This window comes from Carcharodon carcharias, chromosome 10 (genome assembly GCF_017639515.1).
Source record: "Carcharodon carcharias isolate sCarCar2 chromosome 10, sCarCar2.pri, whole genome shotgun sequence".
In the NCBI taxonomy this organism is placed as follows: Eukaryota; Metazoa; Chordata; class Chondrichthyes; order Lamniformes; family Lamnidae; genus Carcharodon; species Carcharodon carcharias.
The window spans coordinates 40,356,054-40,379,330 of NC_054476.1; the positions used below are offsets into that span (position 1 = coordinate 40,356,054).

The 23,277-nt window shown below is 43.9% G+C and overlaps 1 protein-coding gene across 14 annotated transcripts in view; it reads right to left on the reverse strand.

The window, feature by feature from the left end:
• LOC121283378 overlaps positions 1 to 22,793 on the reverse strand; it is a 111,162-nt gene extending 88,369 nt beyond the window's left edge. For 13 of the 14 annotated variants that reach the window (XM_041197882.1, XM_041197894.1, XM_041197892.1 and 10 more), the window contains exons 1-4: positions 19,806 to 19,897; positions 14,443 to 14,781; positions 11,173 to 11,487; positions 6,003 to 6,101 (exon numbers count right to left, since the gene is read on the reverse strand). In XM_041197882.1, coding sequence (XP_041053816.1) covers positions 6,003 to 6,101; positions 11,173 to 11,487; positions 14,443 to 14,781; positions 19,806 to 19,854 — 802 coding nt within the window. In that variant the 5' untranslated portion in view covers positions 19,855 to 19,897. Of the gene's footprint in view, positions 1 to 6,002; positions 6,102 to 11,172; positions 11,488 to 14,442; positions 14,782 to 18,806; positions 19,002 to 19,805; positions 19,898 to 22,768 lie in introns of those variants that run through there. The other variant, XM_041197886.1, reaches the window with a different exon arrangement.
• Positions 22,794 to 23,277: the final 484 nt, after the last annotated feature.

A 23,277-nucleotide genomic window follows, 5' to 3' on the forward strand; every position in this document is an offset into this window, starting at 1 on the left:
GAAGGGGAGTGGAAATAGCTGAAGGGTTTGCCATAAGCTTCAAATCATTCCTCAATGTGGATGAGGTGCTAGAGGATTGGAAAATGGCAAAGGTGACACCCTTGTTGATTCCTGGTAACCACAGTTGGTCAGTTTAACATCAGCGGTGGGTAAGATTTTAGAAACAATAATCAGAGAAAAATTTAAACAGGCACTTGGAGAGGTTTGAATTAATTAAGAAGATGCAGCATGGATTTGTAAAAGGCAGATCATTTTTGACTAATTGAATCTTTTGATGAAGAGAATGCAGTGATTGTTGTCTATGTGGATTTAAAGAAAATGACAAATGCCAATTAAAAGACTGGTTAACGAAAATTGGAGTTTCTGGGGCAGGATTTTGCAGCCCCCTCCATAGGATAGTGTTGGTGGGGACTTGCAGTCAGGTGAGGTCCCGTAAAATTCTGTAGGCAACCTTCCCATTGCCTAACAGCCCAGTCCCGACCTCACTGCAATATTTGGGGCAGGGGAGGGGGAGCAAGGCCTAGGGTGCTTGCCCACCTTCATCCCAATTCAGGCCCTTAAGTGGCTAGCCCGCTAGGCTTAACGTAAATCTGGGTCCTGACTCTCCTTCACAAGGACTGATTGCAGTGGTGCTGCTGGGACCAGAGAGCTGCCGATCATCAGATGGCCAGCAGCTGTCCGAGGCAGGCCTTCCTCCTCCAAGCATTAAATAGCTGTCGGGCTACCTCAGAAAGCAGAGAGGAGTTCCTCACAAAACTTTTCTGTGCAGGTGGGAAACTGCACCATCTATTAAAGGCTACCGATGGAATTGGAGGGTCGGTGTCAGCTTGGAGAAAAAATTGGCTTAAGGATATAAAACTGCAAGTCATGGTAAATGGTTGTTTTTCAGAATGGAAGATGGTAGACAGTCATGTTCCCCAAGGGTCAGTGGTAGAACCATTGCTTTTTCTGATATATATAAATAACTTGGATAAAAATAAAAATACAAACAAAAAAGCTGCGGATGCTGGAAATCCAAAACAAAAACAGAATTACCTGGAAAAACTCAGCAGGTCTGGCAGCATCGGCGAAGAAGAAAAGAGTTGACGTTTTGAGTCCTCATGACCCTTCGACAGAACTTGAGTTCAAGTCCAGGAAAGAGTTGAAATATAAGCTGGTTTAAGGTGTGTTTGGCGGGGGAGGGGGGGGGGGGTGCGAGGAGAGAGAGAGAGAAGTGGAGGGGGGTGGTGTGGTTGTAGGGACAAACAAGCAGTGATAGAAGCAGATCATCAAAAGATGTCACCAACAACAGAACAAAAGAACACATAGGTGTTAAAGTTGGTGATATTGTCTAAACGAATGTGCTAATTAAGAATGGATGGTAGGGCACTCAAGGTATAGCTCTAGTGGGGGTGGGGAGAGCATAAAAGATTTAAAAATATTTAAAAATAATGGAAATAGGTGGGAAAAGAAAAATCTATATAATTTATTGGAAAAAAACAGAAGGAAGGGGGAAACAGAAAGGGGGTGGGGATGGGGGAGGCAGCTCAAGACCTAAAGTTGTTGAATTCAATATTCAGTCCGGAAGGCTGTAAAGTGCCTAGTCGGAAGTTGAGGTGTTGTTCCTTCAGTTTGCGTTGGGCTTCACTGGCAAACTGGAGGAACAACACCTCATCTTCCGACTAGGCACTTTACAGCATCCACAGTTTTTTTGTTTTTATCTCTGTGCTTAATTGACTGCCACTGCTCTTCAAGAAATGCCTACCTCCTTGAAGAAGTTCTGTTCTTCTCTGCGACAAGATTTCCGTATCTCTCTTTTGCATTGCTCACCTTCATTGCTTTCCATTTCCCTCCTGGTGTTTGACAAGGTGTTTACTAAAACCCGCTTTCACAGCCATATCTCCTTTCTCAGTGACTGTCTCCGTCTCCGACTTACCCCACGTGGATTTCAACTGAAATTCCACCCCTCATGTTTCGAACCCACCCAGGATTACAGGTATCTCCGGGACATAAAACGTTTCTCGGACTGCTGTTCCCGTCACATTCTGAAATCCACACTCAGTGCCATGCGCCGCCATATGAACACACTCGACCTCTCCCTCCAGCAGCACCGCCGTACCCTTTCTCAAAGCTGCACGTGCCCCCAGTTTCATTTTATTATTCGGCTCATCCGACGCCTCAACAAAAAACCTTTTCTCTTTCTCTCAAGTGCTAAGGAACGCAAGCTCCAACTCATCGACACCAACACCCATCTAGGACCCTCCACCCCTGCCTGTCCCTCCGTCCCCACCCCATCTTCCAATCCCAGCCCCAGCCATGTATTCACTATACCCCCTGACCTTCCCCTCTCCGATGCTGAACGTTCAGTGCTCAGCAAAGGACTTAGTTTCATACCCTTACGCCCTCACCTCAATGAATTTCGGGCTCGGCATGATGCTGAACTCTTCTTCCACCGTCTTCGTCTCCGGGCTCACTTCTTTGGGCAGGAGTCCTCTCCCCATTCAACGGATCCTTTCACCCACCTCCAATATTCTCCCTCCACCTGGACCCCTCCCTCTGGATTCTTACCTTCTCTTGATCTTTTCATTGAGAACTGTCAGCGCGACATTAGTCGTCTCAATTTCTCTGCTCCTCTCACCCATTCTAATCTCTCTTTCTCTGCAATCCATTCTCTCAGGTCCAACCCTGACATTGTCATCAAACCCGCTGACAAGGGTGGTGCTGTTGTTGTCTGCAGCACTGACCTCTACCTCGCGGAGGCTGAGCGTCAACTCGCAGACACTTCCTCCTACCTCTCCCTGGACCATGACCCCACCACTGAACATCAAGCCATTGTTTCCAGGACTGTCACTGACCTCATCTCCTCTGGGGATCTTCCTCCCACAGCTTCCAACCTGATAGTCGCCCAACCTCGGACGGCCCGCTTCTATCTCCTACCCAAAATCCACAAACAGAACTGCCCCGGTAGACCGATCGTCTCAGCTTGCTCCTGCCCCACAGAACTCATTTCTCGTTATCTTGACTCCCTTCTCTCTCCCCTTGTCCAGTCCCTTCCCACCTACATCTGTGATTCCTTTAACACCTTACGTCACATCAACAATTTCCAGTTCCCTGGCCCCAACCGCTTCCTTTTCACCATGGACGTCCAATCCCTCTACACCTCCATCCCCCACCAGGATGGTCTGATGGCCCTTAGCTTCTTCCTCGAACAGAGGCCCGAACAATCCCCATCCACCACTACTCTCCTCCGTCTGGCTGAACTTGTTCTCACACTGAACAATTTCTCCTTCAACTCCTCTCACTTCCTCCAAATAAAAGGTGTGGCTATGGGTACCCGCATGGGCCCCAGCTATGCCTGTCTCTTTATGGGGTATGTGGAACATTCCTTGTTCCAGTCCTACTCTGGCCCTCTTCCACAACTCTTTCTCTGGTACATCGATGATTACTTCGGTGCTGCTTCATGCTCTTGTCGGGACTTGGAAAAATTTATTAATTTTGCTTCCAATCTCCACCCCTCCATCATTTTCACATGGTCCATCTCTGACACTTCCCTTCCCTTCCTTGACCTCTCTGTGTCAATCTCTGGTGATAAACTGTCCACCAATATCCATTACAAACCCACCAACTCCCACTGCTACCTCGACTACAGCTCCTCACACCCCGCTTCCTGTAAGGACTCCATCCCATTCTCTCAGTTCCTTCGCCTCCGTCGCATCTGTTCCGAAGATGCTACCTTCAAAAACAGTTCCTCTGACATGTCCTCCTTCTTCCTTAACCGAGGTTTTCCACCCACGGTCATTGACAGGGCCCTCAACCGTGTCCGGCCCATCTCCTGCGCATCCACCCTCACGCCTTGTCCTCCCTCCCAGAAACATGATAGGGTCCCCCTTGTCCTCACATATCACCCCACCAGCCTCCGCATTCAAAGGATCATCCTCCGCCATTTCCGCCAACTCCAGCATGATGCCACCACCAAACACATCTTCCCTTCACCCCCCCCCTATCGGCATTCCATAGGGATCGCTCCCTCCGGGGCACCCTGGTCCACTCCTCCATCACCCCCTACTCCTCAACCCCCTCCTATGGCACCACCCCATGCCCACACAAAAGATGCAACACCTGCCCCTTCACTTCCTCTCTCCTCACCGTCCAAGGACCCAAACACTCCTTTCAAGTGAAGCAGCATTTCACTTGCATTTCCCCAAACTTAGTCTACTGCATTTGTTGCTCCCAATGTGGTCTCCTCTACATTGGAGAGACCAAACGTAAACTGGGCGACTGCTTTGCAGAACACCTGCGGTCTGTCCGCAAGAATGACCCAAACCTCCCTGTCGCTTGCCATTTTAACACTCCACCCTGCTCTCTTGCCCACATGTCTGTCCTTGGCTTGCTGCATTGTTCCAGTGAAGCCCAACGCAAACTGGAGGAACAACACCTCATTTTCCGACTAGGCACTTTACAGCCTTCCGGATTGAATATTGAATTCAACAACTTTAGGTCTTGAGCTCCCTCCTCCATCCCCACCCCCTTTCTGTTTCCCCCTTCCTTTTGTTTTTTTCCAATAAATTATATAGATTTTTCTTTTCCCACCTATTTCCATTATTTTTAAATATTTTTAATATGCTCTCCCCACCCCCACTAGAGCTATACCTTGAGTGCCCTACCATCCATTCTTAATTAGCACATTCGTTTAGATAATATCACCAACTTTAACACCTATGTGTTCTTTTGTTCTGTTGTTGGTGACATCTTTTGATGATCTGCTTCTATCACTGCTTGTTTGTCGCTACACCACACCAACCCCCTCCACTTCTCTCTCTCTCTCTGTCTCCTCACCCCCTCCCCCCCACCAACACACCTTAAACCAGCTTATATTTCAACTCTTTCTTGGACTCGATATCAAGTTCTGTCGAAGGGTCATGAGGACTCGAAACGTCAACTCTTTTCTTCTTCGCCGATGCTGCCAGACCTGCTGAGTTTTTCCAGGTAATTCTGTTTTTGTTTTAAATAACCTGGATATTGGAATATAGGGTAAAATTTCAAATTTTGCTAATGATACCGAGTGTGGGGATGTGGCAAACACTGAAAATGTTACAAAGGAACTGCAAGAGGATATGGATAGACTAGTAGAATGGGCATTCAGGAGGCAAAGGGACACTAATGCACTGAAGTGCTAGGTGATGCATTTTGCTGAAGGGATAAGGAGAGACAATCTATGGCAAAGCTAGTTCCAAAGAGTGTGCAGGGACAGAGGTTCTCATGCATAGATTTTTAAAGGTGGCAGGACATATCAAAAGAGGAGTTAGCAAATCAAATGGGATCACAGGCATCATAAGGAAAGATATTGAGTACAAGAGCTAGGAAGTTATGCTGAACTGTTATGAAACTCTAGTTAGGCCACAATTAGAGAGATTTGCGAAAGGTGTGGAAGATTAAGACAAATCTAGTTAAGGTAGATTAAAAAGGCTGATGGTCCAAGGACTAGATGACACAGATTTAAGATTTTGGGCAAGAGATGCAGGGGGGGATGTGAAGAAGAACTTATTTTACGCGGGGAGTGATGATGACCTGGAACTCCCTGCCTTGCATGGTGGTGTGGGAGTGGAAGTAGTCAATGATTTCAAAAGGAAATTGGATGGGAACAAGGGAAATGAACATGCAGGGGATACAACAGACAAGTGATACTGACTGGATTGCTCCACAGAGAGCCAGCATGGACTCGATAGACTGAATAGCATCCTTTTGTGCTGCAAGGACAGAACTTGTGATGAAAGGATTAACAGTCCCGTGGTGAAACCAATGATTATCATAATGAGGCCAACTAATGCTAGTCAAAACCAGTATTAGAGAAAACAAAGCAAATCCACAAATTGTGATTCCTTGCCAAGAAATCTTTCTGTAGTTCAATACATTAACAAATATTCAATATCTTTAATTAAATTTCCAAGCAAAAAGTCCAATAATCAAGTAGTTCTCACTTTATCATTTGTAGTTTTTCCTTATGAAAATGAAAAGGACCTTACTTTTATGTTTTTTGTTCCAGAAATAAAATCCCAAACATACTGCACAAAGCACAACAAAGCCACAGATGGTTCCAATAATTGGTCCTATTGGTATTTGTTCTGTTAAAGTAGAAAACACAGACAACAGTTGAAAATTTGACAATAAATAAGTTGTATCATTTTCATATATATTCATTAGAAGCCATAACTGTCCTGTTTTTTATTAATCATGTCTGTTTATTTTCTAGAAGATGTGGTAGAAATGGGTACATATTGAAGTGAAATGGATGCAATCTTGATAAACTTAGCAGTGGTAGTCTGAAGCCAATCTCGTGTGCATTTGGTCTTATGCTAAATTATTCAGGCTTACTTTTTAGTCATCCTGGAAAATGTCCTTACAATGGGCAGAATTTTCTGTTTTTCAGACTAAGGGGGAATTTTCCGTGCCCGCTGGCATCTGGCATGTTTGGGGGCCTGAGCAGACAATATGGCGAGAAGACCAAAATCGGTTTCAAGACGTCATGAAAATGCGTTGTAATACATCTGCATATCATTATAAGCCCAGCTCGCCAGGATCATTCTCCCATACTGGATCATCCGGTCACACCGGCATGTGTTTGTTTCACAACTGAACATAAGTGACATGCACCAGGCGAGTTGCACTTCACTCGGGACTTTGAGGCTTGTTTGCCTACCTTGCTTCCAGCAGCATTCGCGGTCATCAGCACCAGGCTTCACAGACACAACCACATCACTTATAGGGGAGGTTAAGCCAGGTCTCTAATTACCAGACAAGCCATAAGGCTTTTCAATGGCATCAGGACTAGGGCTTGCTTGGCAAAGGGGGAAAAGTGGTCTCAGGCAAGGGAAGAGGTTGCAGGGCTGTACTGTGGAAGGAGGGTACCCAGGGTGTGTGTGGGGACACATGATGATCTGTGCAAGTGGCCTCAAGAGGGTGAGGGCTGAGGAGGCAGTCTCCAGAGGAGGTGAGGCCAGGTTGAGATGTGAGGGTCTGTGTGAGAGAGTGAGTAGTGATGTCCCTTGAGCCAGCAGTGAGTAAGATGCCAGTGAATGTGTGATGGGCTTGTGAGTGTGTGAGTTTACAGTGATGAAATGGCTGCCTTACTCGGGCGGCATGGATAAGATCATTCATCCTTTTTCTGCACTGGATGACCAACCTTTTCTCTGCAGCATTGGCACTGACCAACACTGTCACCACCTCCCAAGCCGGAGTGGTGACAACGATGGGCCTCCTGCAGCCAGACCGGGGGTAGAGGACATCGCAATGCACTCCAATGGTGTCCAGACGGCATCCCAGTGATGCGCCACGGAATTGGGAAGCTGCACTCTTCATGGCTTTTGGGGCCACTTTTACACCGGTGCCCTCCAGGGCTGGAAGCACTGAGATGTGTGCCCGTGGCTGCACTTTAAGTATGTTGTCCGGCATGAGTAAATGACAAGGTGAGGGTGAATCGGAGGCTGCCCACCAGCGAAGCAGCGTGTTTGCAGGGAATGCATGATTAATGAGGCTGGATTGGTATGCTACAGCATGAAAAGCTATCATTTTGGCCGGTGGATAAAACGTCCTTCTTCCTGCCTGCTACCACACTCAATGTGAATCTGGGATGATTCTGCCCTAAGTGCAGTGGCAGGTGGGATAGTCGGAGGCCGGATTTTCTGCTCAAAAGCTCATTAGTTATGCATCAGAGAGCTGCTCACCGAATCACTTGGTGGGGTGGGCAGTAATTCGCCCATCTGCCATTACCTCATGGGGTACCTCAGGTGCCATATTTAAGAGGAGTCCAAACACACATTCACTCTCTGCAGGCGCACTGTATGCTGTCACCAAACACAATATCTGCTGGGAGAAGAAAGCCCCATGTGCTACAATTCAGCCATGACTCCCTGGTGACTGTCATCCAGGCCGTGTGCGAACGCCATGATGTCCTCTTCCCGAGGGGTGGCACCAGGAGGGCAACCATCCTGATCTTGCCGGACTGGGAGGAGTTCGCCAGGGAGGCCTGTGCCCATGGCCCACAGAAAAGAAATGCGCTGCAGTGCAGGAAGAGGATGAATGTTCTCATTCGCTCCACCAGGGTAAGTCTACCTTCCATTCACTCTAGACTCACACTCTTAAAAGGGCATCGGGCACTCTAAGGGTCACAGTCCACAGGGATTCAAACACTATTAGCATAAGGGTCATCTTGACTGAATGTCTCACACACACTTTAACATCACCACAATCTCATGTATCATCTTGCACACTCAACATTTTCTGCTCTTACTGGGGAAGGCACAGCACACACGGCAGCAATGTATGCTTCCCAACCTCTCTTCCATCTGTTCCATCACATTCCATTCCATCTGTCTTCATATAGGAAAAGCTAGCCCACAACAAGAGGGGAGATCCCAGGCTGGTGGAGGAACCCCTGAGATCCAGGATCTGACTCCCTTTGAGGAGGAGGCAGGTATGTTGGCAGGGGAGGACAGGGATCGCTCCTGTGGCAAAGGTGAGAGTGGCTTCCCCCAGTTGGGTTAACCCTCCATTAGTTGGATACATCATGACCTTCACAGTGAGTTAAATGTAATGTTGGATTCTGCCTACTCAGGAACTAATTCTACCTTTTCCCTCTTTCAGCTCCCAGCAGGAGCTGGCCAGGACATATCTACAACCAGCCCCTCAACCCAGCCCCCAGCCCACATCAGACGATGATGCTGAGGACCCACTAGACGTAGAGCCATCACTGCGTTCACCTCCACCCTCCACCAGCACAGAGACACACACCTCAGTGGGTCCTATATCTAGATTAGGGTTGGGTTCACTCTCTAAAGAACATCTCATTGATAAATCTCCCCAGCAGTCGGAAGCAATGACAGCCCAGGCCCCTGGCACTCGGAGGCTGTTGGAGAACAGGCCCCTGCTGAGTCCGAGTCTGATGATCAGCCTCTGCAATAGGCCACTGTACACATGCTAGAGATGCAAAGGCAGACAGGGGAACATCAGGCAGAGCTGCCAGAGGCAGTCACCAGACTAGAACAAAGGATGGAGGACTCTGTCTGCATTCTCTCTGATGTCGTGGTTCCAGCATGTGATCGCCTCGAGGTCTCCATGGGAAGGTGGCGGCTGCCATGGACACCACAGTCCAGGTGTTTTTGCCTGATTTGTGTTCAGATCATCACTCCATCACTCTAGGCATGGATGGGATCCATCAGGGGCTTGGCAAGAAGGGTACAGGGCACCTCAAGATCACTTCAGGTGCCTTTTTCCTCAAGGAGCCAGAGAAGAGCCCTTGGGGACACAAAGGGAGGAGGAGCGTCGGCTGGACACCCGAACCATCCACACAGGACACTTCAAGGGTGTTCAGCCATTCCCAATCCCCTCTGCCTGTGACCCCATCAGCTCTAGCTGCTCAGGCCGAGGAGGGTGCACCTGCCCCACAGCAGGAGGCCCAAAGCAGGCTGGGGCCCTCCAATGTCACCTCAGGCAATATGACATGGTAGTCATACCCTTCCTGCAGATAACCGTCTCCCACAGTGATGTGTCTGTATGCACCCCTTCCCTCTCATGCTCTAATAAACCACCCCAGTTCCTCCACCCCTAGTCATTCCTCTGCAGCCCTTCCCACCCTTGTTCCTCATAATTGTACCCACCCTCAGTCATTTCTCTGCCTGCCATCCCTCACTCCCTTCCTTGGTCATCTGAAACCTATACACCCCCTCGCCCACCCCGGCATGACTGTCTATTCCCCCACATCCTCCTTCCCCAGTCTGGTCTCTTCTGGTAGAGGACAGCCATGCCTGTGCCCCACACCAGTTCCTGCAGGTAGAGTGCAGCCCTGCCAGCACTCCCCACACTAGTCTTGCCTGAGAGCAGCTTTGCCAGCGGTCAGGAGTCAGAGCAGCAGCAAGAGATGGCAGCAGTGGTGCAGCAGGCAGGCTTACAATGTTGTACTCACCTTGAAGTTGTGAGTCAAGTGAAGGCGGGCAGGTGCACAGAGGGTGAATGTGATTCCGGTGAGTTGTGATTTTAATAAGTATTCATGATATGCTAATACATGCAAACTGGGCTCCGGACATGGATCAGCAGGAAAGTCGACCTGCCATTAGACCGCCATGAAAGTCCTGTGGGGAAAATTCATTCCAACTTATTTTCCCGCTGGCGGATATCCCACTTTTGGCCTCATGCCCAATTTTGCGTTTCTGCCCACCACGATTCCCACCTCTGGCGGGAGTGGAAAATTCCACCCAATCAGTGGAACCGCTGCCAGCTCTGCCCTGCTTCAGAATTCTTCAATAACCCCTTCAGCTGCCAACAAAAGGCCATTTTTAAAATTTACTTTTTTTTTAAACAACTTCCTATGAGGTTGGGAGGGACACAATGACATTCAAACTCTAACCACACCCAATGTTCAATGATTAACTCCAGCCTGGAGTCCAGAGTTCAGGCATTGTAGCTGCATGGCTGTCCTTGACACTCCCTATTTGTCTGCACTTTGTTAAGTCAAGATGTGGTATATAAACTATCCCTAAACTTGTTATATACAAAGTAGGGGTCTGCATTTGGCTGATACCAATCTTCTCAAGAGCTGGGTGAGGAAAATAGAAAAATTGAGATTCAAATAAAGGGGAAAATACTAGAACAACAGAAAAATCGAAGGGTAATTTTTTTGACTTCAGTTTGACATGTCCATACCAATAACAAATGCTACAAGGTGGACAAGACAAGGTTTATATCCTGATTTCAATCAAACCAATTCTCCTATAAATTAATTTCAACTATCCTGAATATAGAACACAAAATATCAGCCTCATTTTTGAAAAGGATTTAAAAAAAAACATTCTATCTCATAGCAGTGTTCTCTTGTGATGGGAAGACCTATTAAAGTTAAAATCTGCTGACAAATATATTGGATGCCTGCCCCATTCACGCTGTTTGCAGGGTTGGAGAAAAACACTGTGCATCACAGTAGAATATACCATGAGGCAAGTTCAATCGGTCACAGATCAGCTGCTTTCACAGCACCCACAGGAACAGTATAACTGGGGGCTTGAGAAGCTAATATAATGCCTGTGCCAAAAGCAGATGATTTGTAACTATAGATGTTATGTGTGTGAAAGGTAATGAGAGCTTCACTACTGTAAAGAAATAAATGATAACCATAACCTGTACTCTTCTCTAACCAGATCTTACCTTCAACTGAGTCAGCATCCAGCGTAAAATTGCGAAGAAGGGTTTTATGCTTCACCACACATCTATAGTTAGTGCCGTCACCCAATGTTGGTTCAATTCTTATTTTACTGGAAACACTGAATGTTCCATCACTGTTTGTAACTAAGTCATCAGTGGACTGGCTTTGTGTAACGTATTCCATTTTTCCATTTGATAATATGAACCAACTAATATTGAGCTGTTTAGGAAAAAATTCCTGAACATCACACACCAGAAAGTGCTCTGCACCATTTACACTTGTAATTTCTTGTCTGGACATGCTGACTTTTGGTTGGGCTGCGTAAAAGAGAACAGTTGTTAGTTGTAAGTTGTTAATACATCATCATATATCAAACTAGACTTTACTGATTCTTGCTCTGGGAAACTTGAAAAATCCATCCTAGCTGTGGTATCCAAAAATCTACTGCATTGTTGCCATTTTCTTGTGTTTTTTGTTAACTTGCAGGATGATCCTTGAATATGGAGGCTGATGGGGTGGACGATGAGGATGAGGGGAACCCTATCATGATTGTGGGAGGGAGAGGAAGGGGTAAGAGCAGAAGTGTGTGAAGATCTGACACGGTTGAGGGTCCTGTCAAGCATGCTGTGTGGGGGTTGGGGAAGGAAAAAGGAAAATATATTGGAAATGCTAGTATGGCAGATTGCATCATCTGAACAGATGTGGCAGAGAAAATGGGAGAAAGGAATAGGGGCGTTACAGGAAGCAGGAGGTGAGGAAGTGTAGTTCAGATAATCTATTTCTACAATCTCCAGCATAATGCTATCAACAAACACATCTTCCCTAGCCCTCCCCTTTCAGCAGTCCAAAGGAATTGTTCCCTCTGTGACACCCTGGTCTAATTGTCAGTCATCCCCACCACCCCATTTCTATGGCACCTTTCCCTGCAAGCACAGGAGATGCAACACCTGCCCTATTACCTCCTCCCTTCTCACCATCCAAGGCTCAAAACACTCCTTCCAAGTGAAACAGTCATTTGCTTGTATTTCTTTCAATTTAGTATACTGTATTCACTGCTGACCATGTGGTCTCCTCTGCACTGGGGAGACTGAACACAGACTGGGTTAACACTTTGTGAAATACCTTTATTAAGTCTGCAAGCATGACCCTGACATTCCTGTCACTTATTTCAATTCTCCAGCTTGCTCTCACTCTAGGCTTTCTGCCTTTGGCCCGCTGTGGTGTCCTAATGAAACTCAATACAAGGAACAGCACCTCCTCTTTTGACTGGGCACTCGAAAGCCTCCTGGACTTAACAATGAGCTCAAACATTTTAGATCATAACCTCTGCCTCTATTTTTTTTCTTTATTTTTGCTGGTTCATTTTTTTTCATTTGTTTTTCCATTTGTTCACTTTGCATTTGGACCACTGCTAGCTAACCATTCACACCTCACCTGAACACATTTTTTGTTTCTTTTTATTATCCATTACCACAAAACCTTTTGTCACTTATTCTCTCGTACCCTCCATCCTATCACAGACCTTCCCCTTTGTTCTTCCTCCACTTCCAACCTTTCGCTTGCTCAAAACCAATTATATTTCTACCTTTCTTCAGTTCTGATGAAAGGCCATCATTGACCTTAGATGAGTTTCGAGACAGGGGGTATTTAATCAGGTAGGAGTGCTTGATCGTGGGATCCGGCACTGGAAGGATTGAGGGAACTGAGAGGGCTGAAAGTCACCCCAAGTTCTTGCCTCCAACCCATTCCCCCCCTTCTTCCTGACCTCTTCCCCACCCTGTAATCACTCACCTCTGGTCTGGGGTCCCTTGCTGATCCTGATCCTTGGGTGAGTACATTCTTTGCAGTGCCACCACTCCTAGTGCTGCTGACAGCAATGGAGTGCTGCCAGCCTCTGACTGGTTGGCATCACTCGGAGGGTCGGATTGTTCTCCCCACCAGGGTCTTTAATCCAGAAGAAGTCCCAACACTGACTACTTAAGTGGTTTAGTTCTTAGAAGAGTCATACAGTCTCAAAATGTTAACTCTGTCTTTCTGTCCACAGATGCTGTCAGACCTGCTGAGTCTTTCCAGCAATTTTTGTTTTTGTTTCGGATTTCCAGCATCCGCAGTATTTTGCTTTTATTTTTACTTAAGTGCATGATGGGCACTTAATACTGGTGGGGACATTCACCAATGGAAGCAACACGAGGCTCCTGCCCATTCTCCAGCCAGCAACAGAGACCGCCTTGGCAAGGATTAGATTCCACCATTAACTCTATTTCTTCCATTAATGCTGACCTGCTCAATATTTCCAACTTTTTTTTTCTGTTTTTATTCCATTTGCCTTTTTCTGTTCCCATTCATAACATTTTAATTACCTTTTTACAGACACCTAAGACTCTTGGAACCTCCACTGTTTCAAGCTTTTCACCATTTAGAAAATAATCTGACCTCTCCTTTCGTAGGTCCAAAGTGAATGACCTCACATTTGCCTACATTGAAATCCAATTGCCACAGATTTGCCCATTTACTTAATCTATTAATTTGATGCTTCAATCCAAACTGCTTACAATGGTATCTTTCTTTGTGTTGTCAGCAAACTTGGATATGTGGCTTTCTATTCTATCTTCATAGTCATTAATGTAGCAAATAGGTGAAGTCCTGTGGAACACCACTCGTCACATTCTGCCAATTAGAGTACTTACCCATTACCTTACTCTCTCTGTCTCCTGCTACTCAGTCAATGTATTCGCAAGGAATAATTTACCTTCAATTCCATGAGTTTCAACTTTAGCATTAATTTTGTTAAGTCCCTGTCCCTAATTCAGTATTTGTTTCCTCGGGATGTCTGACAGGCTATTGTCTTCCTCTACTACAAAGACTGTTGCAAAATAATTATTCAACATTTCCGCTATTTCATTATTTTTATTTACAATATCACCATTATCAGTTTTCAAGTGTCAAATTGCTCTCGAGCACTTCTTTAATTGTTATTTTTTTTAATTCATTTTGATAGCTCTTCCAAGTTTGTTTTCGTACTTCCTTCTTATAGTTCTTACTGTTGCTGTCCCACCCAATGTCAGTTAACTATGTGAAAACTGCAATCTTTGTGATTTTGTCACTAACTGGTAAGCTCACTGAATCAGGAGAGCCAGAAGTTTAATATTTGGAATATATAGTTATCTTATGTACATTGCAAACAAATATTATTGCATATAGCAGTAAATGCCCTGTTTTGAGTGTAACAGATATTTTTATAGCATATCAGAAAATGATTTAGTCTCTCTTACCTGACACTTGCATCACTGAACTCTTTTCTTCTTTATGGGGAGTAACAAAAACAATGCAGGTGTATTTTCCTTCTTCGTTGAGTTGTACATTTGGAAGGTAAAGTGAAGCATTTCCTTTCCGTAAAGCCTCATCAAAGATCTTTGCTCCTTCTCTCTTTGGAGAATGTTCTCCTCCGTCAAATACATAAACGTCTTTCTGGTTTGATTGTGATGTCAAAACCCATCGAACAGCTATGTGTGTGAGGTCAGATTCCGGTTTATTAAATTTACACATTAGAAGAGCATCTTGGTTTGCTGAAATTTCCAATGGTGAGGGGAATATCTCCAGTTCTAAAGTTTCTTTAAAATAATTTAAAGTTTTAAAACATTAATTGACATAAAAATAAATAATATCACATATAGATGAGGAGCTATTGTTAGGATCTTGGTAGAGATCAGTAACTTTGTTTTAGAGAAAGAGGAAATCCAAAATCCCAGTTATTTGCTAACACTAAATACGATCTTAGGTCACCTGCTATACTCTCAAACCTAGAATCAACATCAGTTAAATATGAATTAACAGGTCAATTACGATTGATTATAATTTATAAATTACACATTACATGGCAAATAGAACTAAGACTGATCTTAGGAACTGGTGGGGCAGCCCATTCAGCATGTAAGACATCACTCTTAGTCACAAAGTAATAAGGAAGGATACATTTGAATTGGAGGCAGAGAGCAAAGTCTCACTAGATCTATCCCTGGGGTGTCCTGTGATGAGAGGATTAGTAAATTGGGTTTATATTCTCAGGAGTTTAGAAGAATCAGAAGTAATCTATTGCATCGTCTTGCAATAAAGGCCAACATGCCATTTGCTTTCCTAATTGCTTGTTGTACCTGCATGCTAACTTTCAGTATTCCTTGTATGAATGCAGCCAAGTCCCTATGTACATCAACATTTACAAGTTTCTCACCTTTTAAAAAATATTCTGTTTTTTTATTTTTATAACCAAAGTGAATAACCTCACACAACCTGATATTATACTCCATCTGCCATCTCAGTGCCCACTCACTTAACCTATCTATCTCACTTTGCAGTCTCTTTCTGTTCTCCTCACAGCTTCATATTTCCACCTAGCTTTGTATCATCAGCAAACTTAAATGTTACTCTCTGTCTCTTTTTCTTAGTCATTAATATAGATTGTAAATAACTGAGGCTCCAGCATTGATCCTTGTGGCACTCCACTTGCCAACTTGAAAATACCTTACTATCCCTATTCTTTGCTTCCGATCCGTTAACTAATCCTATATCCATGCTATTACCCCCAACTCCACGAGTCCTTGTCTTGCTTATTAAGCTTTTGTGTGTCACTTAATTGAGTGACTTTTCGAAATCCAAGTACACTACATCTACTGGTTCCTTTTTATCTAACCTATTAGTTACGTCCTTAAAAAATGCTAATAAATTTGTCAAACCTGACTTCTCTTTCATAAAACCATGTTGACTTTTTTAAATGCATTGCTAAGACTTCCCTAATCATAGAGTCCAGCTCTATCCTGATAACTGATGTCAGACTAATTGGCCTGTACTACCCTGTTTTCTCTCTCCCTCCTTTGCTGTTACATTTGCTAACTTACAATCTGCTGGGATCATTGCAGAATCTCGAGAGTTTGGAAAATCATGAACGGGTAAAGATCTGGCAACTGGAGTATAATGTGGGCAAATGTGAAATTGTCTATTTTGGCAGGAAGAATAAAAAAAGAAGCATATTATCTAAATGGTGAGAGACTGCAGAGTTCTGAGATTCACAGGGATCTGGGTGTTCTAGTGTATGAATCACAAAAGGCTGGTATGCAGATACAGCAAGTAATTAGGAAAACTAGTAGAATGTTATCATTTATTACGAGGGGAATTGAATGCAAAAGTAGGGAGCTTATGTTTCAGTTGTACAGGCACTGGTGAGACCACATATGGAGCATTGAGTACAGTACTGGTCTCCTTATTTAAGGAAAGATGTAAAAGTGTTAGAAGCAGTTCAGAGAAAGTTTACTAGACTATTCCAGGAATGGGTGGGTTGTCTTATGAGGAAAGATTGGACAGGTTAGGCTTGTATCCACTGGAGTTTAGAAGAGTAAGAGGTGACTTGATCAAAACGATTAAGATCCTAAGGAGTCTTGACAGACTGCATGTGGAGAGGATGTTTCCTCTTGTGGAAGAATCTAAAACTAGGGGTCACAGTTTAAAAATAAGGAGCTACTGATTTAAACCAGTTGACGATAATTTTTTTCTCTGAGGGTTGAGAGTCTTTGGAACTTTTCCTCAGAAGGTGGTGGAGACAGGGTCGTTGAATATTTTTATGGCAGAGCTAGATAGATTCTTCATTAACAAGGGGGTGAAAGGTTATTGGGGATAGGCAGGTTACAATCAGATTAGCCATGATCTTATTCAGTAGTGTAGCAGGCTTGAGGGGTGAGTGGCCTACCCCTGCTTTATGTTCATATGTTTCTCTGTGGCTATCTCTTTTAGAACCCAAGGACATATGTCACCAGGTAATGGGGATTTGTCAAATTTTAGTCTTGCATGCTTCTTTAGTACTTTTTCTCTGCTGACATTAATTATCTTAATTTCCTCACTCTTTTTAGTCCCTAGGTCATCCTTTCTTTCTGGCACGTAAATTGTGTCTTCTACTGTGAATGCAGACATTAACTATTGACCAGTGCCCCGGCCATTTCCTCATCCCTGAGATAAGTTCTCCTGTCTCTGCTTCTAAGGGGCTAATGTTTACTTCAGCCACTCTTCCTTTTTATATATGTATAAAAGTTCTTCCAATCTGTCTTTACATTTCTGGCTAGTTTATACTCATTATTTCTCCCTGCTGCTTTCTGAAACACCCCAAATTTTCATTCTTTGTAAGATTATAAGCCTCTTATTCTAATCTAATACTCTGCTTAACCTTCTTAGTAAATCACAGATGGATCTTTCTTGCGGAGTTTTTGTTTTTCAAGCAAATTTTTTTTAACCTTTTGAATTGTTTCTTTAAATGTTTCCAATCGTTTATTTACCATCATATCTTTTGGTCTACTTATCCAATCAACCTTATTCCTACGAACTAGCTTTACGATTCTTATTTGGGGCTCGAATGTCAATCTCAAATTTTATATAGAATTCAATTGTATAATCTTTTACTACAAGGTTACTAATTAACCCAGCTTCATTACAGGACTAGATACAACTTAACAATGGTTTCATCACCAAAAGTAAGTGTAGGGCTGCACCAGGTTACCACTCTTAAATACATTAGAGAATACATTTAAATGGAAAATGAAAAAACAAACAATTATGATCTATTAGGATGCCCAATTATGCTGGTTGCAGATGAATTTTAGCAGAAACTTGAAGCCTAACTGAAGAAGTGCAATTTCAAGTGTATTTTGGGTGTAACATCTTTGATTGTGACCAAAGCAGATGCCACTGCACTTAATTTTACAAAGGTAAGTTTGGCCTAGGTTTTGCAGTAGTGATGATGCCAAAACTGTCAACATTCACCAACACTGAAATTGATAGCAACTTCTGGAGTCCACACATGTGCAGTTAAGTGCAAAAATCCAGAAGTTGCTGTCAATGATCCCACACATTCTCACTCACTGTGCTGAAGAAGCCCCAACAGACTGAAGTCACTGAACTGGCGAAAACTTGCCCTTTTGCTCTATTAGGCTCACCATTAAAACGCTTTGCCATTGAATAAGGTGCAGCTGGGTTTTTAACAGCATACTAAGTTCATAACTACTGCTGAACAGCCTCATTGTCACTAAAAAGACTAATTTTGTATTAGTAAAATGTCAAATTTATCTACTATAATTGCCCGGATTTTGTGGTCAATGGTAAAGCAAGGATGCCATTGACTTCAAGAGGCCGTCCGCAAAGATCGAGCACTCTTTGTAGTGCAGGCTTCCCTCTTCTGATGACAGTTTAAATCTGACACCACGTTAAGGGAATCTCCAGGCATCCAAAAACAGTGATGCCATCAAGGAGGGTAAGTAGCCAATCACCTTGAAATATTTTCACAAATTGCAACCCAGGCAGTAAAAGTCACTGAATCCTTTCACTTTTAATTTTTTTTAATTTTACTGTTAAAAATAAATGATTAGGACACACAGATGCGATTAAAGTAAAAAAATAAAATATTATAAACATACTTTAAAATATCATTAAAATATATGGAATTTCTTATCTCAATGGAGAAACTTCAACAAATTCAACAAATAAAACATTATTGTTTTAAGACCAGGGAGGTTTTTTTTAGCAGTAATTATGAACGTGGTACGGCACTAAAAGCTCAGTTACACCTCATTCAAGGTGTAACTTTTTCTATGGTTCTTACAGCAAGAGTTGAAGATCTTGTCGGTTCAATGATTTTCCTATTGATTGCACTCCTGGGGAACCTCGACAGTGCATCGTCACGAGAAGCGCAAAATCACTCGTTTTCCATGTTTAACTGTGCATGTGAAGGCTCCAAAAGTTTCTGTAACTTTCGGGGAAGTATTTATGGTGAACGCTTACAGTTTCACCGTAAGTACTATCGCCCATTGAACGACATTAAAAACTTAGCACAGCAACTTCATGATTGAAAGAGTACTCATAATGGCAATAACCTTTACGTTTTTAAAAACATTCTCAATTAAGAGTAAAATGGCAAAATATACATAAAAGTATGAGTTTAGATGGGCAAAATTCTTAAGTATCAAAAATGTAAATTAAATATGATTCTGTACTATTATATCATATTATAAGTGGTTTGTGACTTGTGCGCAAGGCAGACTAAACTCCAACATTAAGTGATTTTCTTGCTAACTGTTGAAGTTACAATGCAGTTACAGATGGTGCTTTCCTCAACAGAAACAAGAGAAGCTGAGAGCAAAAACAAAAACAAAAATACCTGGAAAAACTCAGCAGGTCTGGCATCATCGGTGGAGAAGAGCACAGTTGGCGTTTCGAGTCCTCATGACCTTACAACAGAAGGATTCTGTTCTCCACTCTTCTCCGCCGATGCTGCCAGACCTGCTGAGTTTTTCCAGGTATTTCTGTTTTTGTTTTTGTTTTGGATTTCCAGCATCCGCAGTTCTTTGCTTTTACCGCATTTACCCTTTCGTATTTGGGGATCAAATAAAAATCATGATTACAAGTACCATTACTGAAAACGCTTCGATAAATCACCATTAAAAGATAAATCCATGCAGCACAACAGGGGGATTAAACGTTTTGTGCGGGGTCGGAAAATTGCCTGAAGCAAACTAAAGGTCGAATTTATAATCCAGAACCTAATGGGTGACACGCTGTTTGTTTGGGGTTTTCACGCACAACCAAGAACCGCTTATCTTACCGGTTAATGAAATGGAGGATACGATAACACACAAAGCTAAGATCCCCATCTTTCAACTGGAAAATACAACCTTTTTATCCCGGGAATAGATTCTTGAAGGTCACTTGCAAACTATTTGAATGGTGTATTTCACTTTCGTTTTCTTAATAACGCCCACGTCGGTTTATGAAGTGATTTATAGGAGAACAAGTTGCAAAAAAAACCTAATGGAATTGCTGCACACTGACATTTTATTCGCTTTAACGTTAAATGCAAGGGGGTGTTTATTCTCTAGCGAAGACATTTTGACACAAGACCGTTTTTTGAACCGACTCTCAACACATGCCCGGATTCATTACAAACATTTCTCGGCACAAACTTCACTGCAATATTTATACCATGTTGTCCAATGTGAAGCCTGGGAGGAGGGCGTGCCGGGGAAACAAGAATATGCTAAAATGGAGTTGTTAAATCCAGCCTCAGAGAAATAGCAGCAGCAGCCCGTGTGACCTGACGGTACTCATTCAAGGGGTCACCTGGTACAGCACAAGTTACACAATCTGGTTTGGCTTGGCATCGACTGTTTAGTCAAAGAGAAGGAAGGCAGCTTTTACAGATCGTGTTGACTTGGCCTAAATAGCCAAGTGGTTATGGTGATAAAAACAAAAAAACTGCGGATGCTGGAAATCCAAAACAAAAACAGAATTACCTGGAAAAACTCAGCAGGTCTGGCAGCATCGGCGGAGAAGAAAAGAGTTGACGTTTCGAGTCCTCATGACCCTTCGACAGAACTTGAGTTCGAGTCCAGGAAAGAGCTAAAATATAAGCTGGTTTAAGGTGTGTGTGTGGGGGGGCGGAGAGATAGAGAGACAGAGAGGTGGAGGGGGGGTGGTGTGGTTGTAGGGACAAACAAGCAGTGATAGAAGCAGATCATCAAAAGATGTCAACGACAATAGTACAATAGAACACATAGGTGTTAAAGTTAAATTTGGTGATATTATCTAAACGAATGTGCTAATTAAGAATGGATGGTAGGGCACTCAAAGTATAGCTCTAGTGGGGGTTTTTTTTATAATGGAAATAGGTGGGAAAAGGAAAATCTTTATAATTTATTGGAAAAAAAAAGGAAGGGGGAAACAGAAAGGGGGTGGGGATGGGGGAGGGAGCTCACGACCTAAAGTTGTTGAATTCAATATTCAGTCCGGAAGGCTGTAAAGTCCCTAGTCGGAAGATGAGGTGTTGTTCCTCCAGTTTGCGTTGGGCTTCACTGGAACAATGCAGCAAGCCAAGGACAGACATGTGGGCAAGAGAGCAGGGTGGAGTGTTAAAATGGCAAGCGACAGGGAGGTTTGGGTCATTCTTGCGGACAGACCGTAGGTGTTCTGCAAAGCGGTCGCCCAGTTTACGTTTGGTCTCTCCAATGTAGAGGAGACCATATTGGGAGCAACGAAAGCAGTAGACTAAGTTGGGGGAAATGCAAGTGAAATGCTGCTTCACTTGAAAGGAGTGTTTGGGTCCTTGGACGGTGAGGAGAGAGGAAGTGAAGGGGCAGGTGTTGCATCTTTTGTGTGGGCATGGGGTTGAGCCATAGGAGGGGGTTGAGGAGTAGGGGGTGATGGAGGAGTGGACCAGGGTGTCCCGGAGGGAGTGATCCCTACGGAATGCCGATAGGGGGGGTGAAGGGAAGATGTGTTTGGTGGTGGCATCATGCTGGAGTTGGCGGAAATGGCGGAGGATGATCCTTTGAATGCGGAGGCTGGTGGGGTGATAAGTGAGGACAAGGGGGACCCTATCGTGTTTCTGGGAGGGAGGAGAAGGCGTGAGGGCGGATGCGCGGGAGATGGGCCGGACACGGTTGAGGGCCCTGTCAACGACCGTGGGTGGAAAGCCTCGGTTAAGGAAGAAGGAGGACATGTCAGAGGAACTGTTTTTGAATGTAGCATCATCGGAACAGATGCGACGGAGGCGAAGGAACTGAGAGAATGGGATGGAGTCCTTACAGGAAGCGGGGTGTGAGGAGCTGTAGTCGAGATAGCTGTGGGAGTCGGTGGATTTGTAATGGATATTGGTGGACAGTCTATCACCAGAGATTGAGACAGAGAGGTCAAGGAAGGGAAGGGAAGTGTCAGAGATGGACCACGTATATTTCAGCTCTTTCCTGGACTCGAACTCAAGTTCTGTCGAAGGGTCATGAGGACTCGAAACGTCAACTCTTTTCTTCTCCGCCGATGCTGCCAGACCTGCTGAGTTTTTCCAGGTAATTCTGTTTTTGAAGTGGTTATGGTACTGGGTTTGTAACCCCAAGATCAAGAGTTCAAATCTCACAATGGCAAACTATGAAACAATGTAACTTCATCAGAAACAGATGGAAATGGGTTTGTACTCGAAAGAGTTACAGATCATGCTGATAGTGTTAGTTTTTTATTGACAAGAGTGTCAAATGTTTTGGGGGTTTGGGCAAGCAAAGAGAGTGGCATTAAGGCCACAGTGGGATTAGATCTTATTAGATCTTATTGAATGGCACAGCAGGCTCAATGGGCCAAATGGCCCACTGCTGCTTCTATTTCTTATGATCTTACATAAGTCATGCAGGTCTGCAGGTTCACAGTTACTGGCACAAATTAGTGCCATGCAGCCAGAGGGGCCTGGCTTTCCTGACTGCACAATTTACATAGTTACTTAATCCACCTCATCTGTTTGGTCAGTGCTCAGCCAAGGAAGTAGCTACTGTCTGTGCCTCATCCTAGCCTCAGAACTAGGTTTGTGTCTCCTCACAGGGTTCTCTTTGTGTCATGGTATGTGGCACTTGAACTATTACTATGCACATCTGGTGGGCAAGGGACACAATCCTGTGAGAATTACTGTAAAACTTTTACAAATCAATGGCCATTTCTCAACAAGATGCAGGGAAACAGTGTGATACTGAAGATTGCCTCAACTGCACAGTGAACCAGTTTATTTGTTCAAAACAAAAACAGAAATACCTGGAAAAACTCAGCAGGTCTGGCAGCATCGGCGGAGAAGAGCAAAGTTGATGTTTCGAGTCCTCATGACCCTTCAACAGAACTGAGTAGAAATAGGAAAGGGGTGAAATATAAGCTGGTTTAAGGGGAGGGTTGTTGGGACAAGCAAGCAGTGATAGGAGGAGATAACCAAAAGATGTCACAGACAAAAGAACAAAGAGGTATTGAAGGTGTTGATATTATCTAAAAGAATGTGCTAATTAAGAGTGGAGAGCAGGACAAGAAGGTACAGATAGCTTTAGTGGGGGTGGGGTGAAATAAATGATGGGTGGAATACATTTAAAAATAATGGAAATAGGTGGGAAAAGAAAAATCTATATAAATTATTGGAAAAAAAAACAAAAGGGAGGGGGAAGAAACGGAAAGGGGGTGGGGATGGAGGAGGGAGTTCAAGATCTAAAGTTGTTGAACTCAATATTCAGCCCGGTAGGCTGTAAAGTGCCTAGTCAGAAGATGAGGCGCTGTTCCTC